The sequence below is a fragment of the Loxodonta africana genome, chromosome 7, assembly GCF_030014295.1.
Source record: "Loxodonta africana isolate mLoxAfr1 chromosome 7, mLoxAfr1.hap2, whole genome shotgun sequence".
Lineage (NCBI taxonomy): Eukaryota > Metazoa > Chordata > Mammalia > Proboscidea > Elephantidae > Loxodonta > Loxodonta africana.
In genome coordinates, this window is record NC_087348.1 from 75,905,468 (window position 1) to 75,912,764 (window position 7,297).

Sequence of the window (7,297 nt, forward strand, 5' to 3'; positions counted from 1 at the left end):
TATTGTTAGTAAATAGCTTGGCAGATAAACACACTCTGCTTATGGATCTGAATGCTTTTAACAGCGGACAAAGCTCAGAATACAAAGCCAGAAAATTTGGAGATGTGAACAAACCTAGCCACTAGCTGGGTGATTGTGGGTAAACTTTTAAAATTTTTAATTTGCACTTTCTTCAGCTATACATAGCATGTGTGGCTTAAAACATTGGACAGCAAATAGTCCACGGTCCCACGATGTTTCCTTTTTTTTAACAGAAAGCAGCTCTCCTTTCGTTTACTTCTGCTTAATCATTTTAATGGAACTCTGGTGGACCAGTAGTTAAGAGCTGACTGCTAACCAAAACATCGGCAGTTCAAATCTACCAGCTGCTCCTTGGGAAACCAATAGGGCAGTTCTACTCTGTTCCACAGGGTTGCTATGAGTAGGAATTTACTTGCCTGAAATGAGTTTTATTATTGTTTTTTTAACAGCTTTAAAGATCCCAAACCCAGACTCTTGCAGCACTGGACAAGTGGGATACAGGAAGGGGAATCAGAGGACATGGCTCTGGGTTGGGCTCTTGAGTATTGTCATACAGTGGCTGAGGCTGGGGCTGCGGGGTCCTGAGTTGCTTCTACTATTCAGGCTTGCAGAACAGAGGGTGGGGCTGGGCACCTCTGCCCTCTCCCCTCTTCATTCCCTCACTTCCCCTGGATTGGATCCTACCACCACCGGTTCCACTGCTCTCTGCCTGCAGCTCCAGGAGCAGCAGCAGTGACCATAGCTGTGACGAGGATGACTGGAAGCTGGCTCCCATAAGGTTTTTAATATGGCGTTAGCAAAGCGTCCAAATCACATAACATCCTATTTCGCAGAACATATCACAGGAAACCCGGTGGTATAATGGTTAAGTGCTACGACTGCTAACAGAAGGGTCAGCAGTTCAAATCTGCCACACGCTCCTTGGAAACTCTGTGGGCCAGTTCTACTCTGTTTTATGGGGTCGCTATGAGTTGAAATTGACTTGATGGCACTGGTTTTGGATTTTTGGTTTTTATTATCATGGACCAATGCATATTTGTATTATGTTGAAGACAACAAAATTTTATTCTACAATGCTCTGATTAGGAAACATTATTACCATAGGAAATGATTATTTGAGTGAATAAATGCACTTTACTAATGTCCTGATTAGCAATCATATAGTGTTTTGCATAGTAGTTAGACTAATATTTCAAACAATAAGTAGTCCCCGATTTATGAGTTACAGATGAACCACACTTAGGACTGTTTTTGTTTTTTCTTTATCTTACTGTTAATAACATGTACTACATACAATGTTGCATAATTTGCTGATGTTATCATTCTCAAAAGTTCACTCAAAGATGTTCAATGTTATGATTTACTGTTTAAAACACTGCTGTATAGAGAGCTATGAAAACTGAAAACAAACAAACAAAAAGAAGTATTTGGCTTGCCTCAGAACCGATTTACACAGGGTTTCTCAGAATGGAAACTGGTCAAACTTGGGAGCTATCTGTACTTGATAAAACAATAATATTTTAATTATAAATATTTATAAATTGAATACATTTTAAAAAGCTGACTCCATTCATCCCTAATTTGAAATTCCCTTCAGGTACTATTATCAAAAGCAGTTGCATCTCTATTCTTTTTAGATGATCTTATTCAACCAATAAACCAAAAATCAAACCCATTGCTGTGGAGGTGATTCTGACTCATGGCGACCCTATAGGACAGGGTAGAACTGCCCATCGGTTACCGAGAAGCAATCAGTATATTCGAGCTGCCAACCTTTTGGTTAGCAGCCTAGCTTTTAGCCACTGCACCACCAGAGCTCCATGGTGACCCACGGACATTGTAAAATATATTAACTAACTAGTCCTTATATACGAGCTGTGAAAATCCTTAAAGGATAATCTAATATGCATCTATTGGCAGCTGTGTTGGATTTTGAGGTATTATTTAACTTCATTTATAGAATAGTTACTAAAGAAATGTCAGACTTGCTGGCATTCACAATTTGACTCCCCACCTGCTATATACCCTTGCTCAAGTTACATAATCTCTTTCACTCGGTTTCCTCATCTACAAAATAATAATGACAGGACCTACTATTACTTTATAGAAAATGGAACTATGTATGGTGGTGCAGTGGTTAAGAGCTACAGCTGCTAACCAAAACGTTGGCAGTTCAAATCTAAAACTCACTCCTTGAAAACCCCATGAGGTAGTTCTACTCTGTCCTATAGGGTTACTATGAGTCAGAATTGACTCAATAGCAAAAGCGTTGTTCTGATTTTGGATATGTGTATATATATATATATATACACACACATATATACATACAGATATATATATATATATATAAATCTTAGCCCTCTTCTTATCATTTATTAAGCTTGTGATTAATCATAGCTTTTTCTTAAGTTTTCATTACAATCCTGTATTTTGTTTGGAATTATATCCACCAATCCTTTTATTATCCTAATCAGTTTCTATTTTTTTATACTTTAGCTTTAAAACCACTTTAAACGCATTTTTGGAAAAAATATAAAAAAGAAAATCATCATATGTTGAATTTTCTAGTGTTTTTGCCAATAACAAAAATGCGTGTGTGTGTGTGTATATATATAATTGCATATGAACAGGTAAAGAAAAATATGTATTTGTCATTACATGTTAATATGCAATGAGACTTGAATATCTTTATTTATAATGACTTTCCATATGTGTGTTAATGAAAATGGAGCCATGAAATTTATAACTTCTTTAATGCAATTTTTTCATCACAGATCTTTTTTGAAACCAGATACATTGTCTCATGGATTACCTGGTGGATGGGAACCACACTGCAGTGACAGGGTTCATTTTATTTGGCTTAACAGAAGATCCTACCCTTCGGGTCGTTCTCTTCATGGTCAGCCTTTGCATCTACCTTGTGACCATATCTGGCAATCTCAGCACAATCATTCTGATCAGAATCTCTTCTCAGCTCCATCGTCCTATGTATTTTTTCCTGAGCCACTTGGCTTTGGCTGACATAGGGCTTTCATCCTCTGTCACACCCAATATGCTTATAAACTTCCTGGTGGAGACAAATACAATCTCCTATCTTGGATGTGGGATCCAACATGGATCAGCTGCTTTCTTCGGGACAGTTGAGTTCTTTCTTCTGGCTGCCATGGCCTATGATCTCTTTGTAGCAATCTGCAACCCACTGCCTTATTCAACTAAAATGTCCACGCAAGTCTGTGATCAGTTATTCTCTGTGGCTTATGTAGATGGTTTTCTCAATGCTTCCTCTTTTACCATTCCTTCTTTTCTTTGTTCTTTTGTGGACCTAATCGAGTCAACCATTTTTTCTGTGATTTTGCTCCTTTAGTTGAACTTTCCTGTTCTGATGTCAGTATCCCTGCAGTGGTCCCCTCATTTTCTGCTGGCTCAATTATTACGGTCACACTGTTTATCATAGTCGCCTCCTACATCTACATCCTCATCATCATCCTGAAGATGCCCTCCACCCAGGGCCGCCACAAGGCCTTCTCCACCTGCACATCCCAAATCACTGCAGTCACCCTGTACTATGGGACAGTTACGTTCATTTATGTGATGCCCAAGTCCAGCTACTCTACTGACCAGAACAAGGTGGTGTCTGAGTTTTACATGGTGGTGATCCCCATGTTGAAACCCCTCATCTACAGTCTCAGGAATAATGAGATTAAGGCTGCTCTCAGGAGACAGCTGGGTAGGAAAATATTTTCTTAGAAATTCCTCTTATTTTGTAGGGTTTGATGCAATAATATTCCATTAAAGTAATATTAAAAGAAATTTGGTTCCTGTGCGCAAAATATATCTGCAAATAATTAGCCATATGAGGCTTCATAGTATACGTGGGGGTGAATCTTCAGACAGTAAATCTTAGACAAGAGTGAGTTAACTTTAATAAATTAAATTGAATTTAAATTTAAGAAACACAAATTGGCTCACACAAAAAAAATCTTAATCTACTGAAAATCCTTTTTAAGTTGTATTCATATACGATTTTTCAAAAGCAATTCTATGTCATAAGTCATGGTTATTTTACCTACAAACCTTTAAGGCCATGTTCATTTTCAACAGCAAATTATGCTGAGATGAGCCGGATAATCCTGGTTTTGTCTTGACTGAGTACCTTCTGAGGGGAAATAACAAAGTGGAACCTGACAGTAAAACTGCTATAGACATGGTGCTTGAAGAAAGCTTATCTGCTGGGGTTGGTCTCTATAGACTCTTAAAATTCCAGCCTGCGATGGAGGCGGGGCCAAGATGGCAGACTAGGGAGACGCTACCTCGGATCCCTCTTGCAACAAAGACTCGGAAAAACAAGTGAATCGATCAAGTACATAACAATCTACGAACCCTGAACAACAAACACAGATTTAGAGACGGAAAACGAACAAATAAGGGGAAGCAGCGATTGTTTTCGGAGCCTGGAGCCAGCCTCCCAGTCAGGTAACCTTTGGCGCCCGATTTAGGGCAGAGCCCATGGGAGCTGATGGGCAAACAAGGGGCCCAGCACTACCCCCCTGAACTCACTCCAGGAGGGGGCCCAGCCGGTTCGCTCGGGCGGCATGACGACGCAGCCGGTGGGAGAAGTCCCCGGGAGGCAGTGACTGGTCTTGGAGCTGGGAGAGCTGCGTCCCAGCCGGGGAACTGTCCCACTGGGATTTTGACTGGGCGCTGACATGGCACAAGCATGGAGAGCTGCTCCACTCCCTTGAACTAACCCCGGGAGGGGTCCCAGCCTGTCTGCGGGGGCGGCGTGGTGACGGCTGGTGGGACGAGAAGTCCCCGGGAGGCAGCAACTGATTTTGGAGCCGGGAGTAAAGCGTGCCAGCAGGGGAACCTTCACGCTAGGATTTAGACTGGCAGCGGGTGGATTCAGGAGGCCAGACTCCCAGGGGCAATCTCCACACAGCCAGCACACATAGGCCACACGCCCCGCGGGAATCTCAGATATAATAGTCATTCCAAGCAAGACAAGCAACTCTGGCTATATTCTGAGGTGCTACTCTCCTATCTCTCTGATCCCTCCCCCACCATTCCCAGGTGGCTTCATTAACATTGGAATTGCCTGAGCCAGAGGGAGAATGGCTCAGCGGCGGCTTTGCTTCCCCCCTCCCCTTTTTTGTTTCTTTTGCTCTTTTCCTAACCCACTCTTTCGGCCTGAGAGAAGGAACAAACAAACAAACAGAAAAAACCCAGGGACCAAAAATCCACCCCTAATTGGAATAAAAACACAGAACCAGCTACAGCCAAGCATATATAATCCAAATCTCAGACTTTCATCCTTACAGGGAACAAGGTGGCGGTTATAACCAACCCAAAGGCAATGTGATAGGGATCTGACGGCATTTTTTTTAGCGGATTTCCTGGAAAAACTACTTTCCTAGTGATGGCTCGGAGACAGCAGTCCATATCAAACCACATAAAGAAGCAGACCATGAAAGCTTCTACAACTCCCCAAACAAAAGAATCAAAATCTTTCCCAAATGAAGATACAATCCTGGAATTATCAGATACAGAATATAAAAAACTAATTTACAGAATGCTTCAAGACATGAGAAATGAAATAAGGCAAACTGCAGAAAAAGCCAAGGAACACACTGATAAAACTGTTGAAGAACTCAAAAAGATTATTCAAGAACATAGTGGAAAAATTAATAAGTTGCAAGAATCCATAGAGAGACAGCATTCAGAAATCCAAAAGATTAACAATAAAATTACAGAATTAGAAAACACAATAGGAAGTCAGAGGAGCAGACTCGAGCAATTAGAATGCAGACTGGGACATCTGGAGGACCAGGGAATTAACACCAACATAGCTGAAAAAAAAATTCAGATAAACGAATTAAAAAAAATGAAGAAACCCTAAGAATCATGTGCGACTCTATCAAGAAGGATAACTTGCGTGTGATTGGAGTCCCAGAACAGGGAGGGAGGACAGAAAACACAGAGAGAATAGAAGAACTCCTGGCAGAAAACTTCCCTGACATCATGAAAGACGAAAGGATATCTATCCAAGATGCTCATCGAACCCCATTTAAGATTGATCCAAAAAGAAAATCACCGAGACATATTATCATCAAACTCGCCAAAACCAAAGATAAACAGAAAATTTTAAAAGCAGCCAGGCAGAAAAGAAAGGTTTCCTTCAAGGGAGAATCAATAAGAATAAGTTCAGACTACTCAGCAGAAACCATGCAGGCAAGAAGGGAGTGGGACGACACATACAGAGCACTGAAGGAGAAAAACTGCCAACCAAGGATCATATATCCAGCAAAACTCTCTCTGAAATATGAAGGCGAAATTAAGATATTTACAGATAAACACAAGTTTAGAGAATTTGCAAAAACCAAACCAAAGCTACAAGAAATACTAAAGGATATTGTTTGGTCAGAAAACCAATAATATCAGATACCAGCACAACACAAGGTCACAAAACAGAACATCCTGATATCAACTGAAATAGAGAAATCACAAAAACAAATTAAGATTAATTAAAAAAAAATACTCATAACAGGGAATCACGGAAGTCAATATGTTAAAAATCACAATAATCAAAAAGAGGGACTAAATACAGGAGGCACAGAACTCATATGGAGAGTGATACAAGGCAACATAGAACGATACAAGTTAGGTTTTTACTTACAAAAATAGGGGTAAATAATAAGGTAACCACAAAGAGGTATAACAAATCCATAACTCAAGATAAAAGCCAAGAAAAACGTAAAGACTCAACAAACATAAAGTCAAACACTACGAAAATGAGGATCTCACAATTTACTAAGAAAAACGTCTCAGCACAAAAAAGTATGTGGAAAAATGAAATTGTCAACAACACACATAAAAAGGCATCAAAATGACAACATTAAACACTTATTTATCTATAATTACGCTGAATGTAAATGGAGTAAATGCACCAACAAAGAGACAGAGAGTCTCAGACTGGATAAAGAAACACGATCCATCTATATGCTGCCTACCAGAGACACACCTTAGACTTAGAGACACAAACAAACTAAAACTCAAAGGATGGAAAAAAATATATCAAGCAAACAATAAGCAAAAAAGAAGAGGAGTAGCAATATTAATTACTGACAAAATAGACTTTAGACTTAAATCCACCACAAAGGATAAAGAAGGACACTACATAATGATAAAAGGGACAATTGATCAGGAAGACATAACCATATTAAATATTTATGCACCCAATGACAGGGCTGCAAGATACATAAATCAAATTTTAACAGAA

At 39.8% G+C, this 7,297-nt stretch overlaps 1 protein-coding gene across 1 annotated transcript; it reads left to right on the forward strand.

Annotated features, from left to right (window-relative positions):
* Window positions 1-2,824: 2,824 nt before the first annotated feature.
* LOC135232142 (olfactory receptor 5P76-like) lies at window positions 2,825-3,768 on the forward strand. Its single transcript, XM_064289460.1, has 2 exons — window positions 2,825-3,287; window positions 3,386-3,768. The coding sequence occupies exons 1-2, from the start codon at window positions 2,825-2,827 to the stop codon at window positions 3,766-3,768; spliced, it is 846 nt and encodes a 281-aa protein (XP_064145530.1).
* The last annotated feature ends 3,529 nt before the right edge of the window (window positions 3,769-7,297 follow it).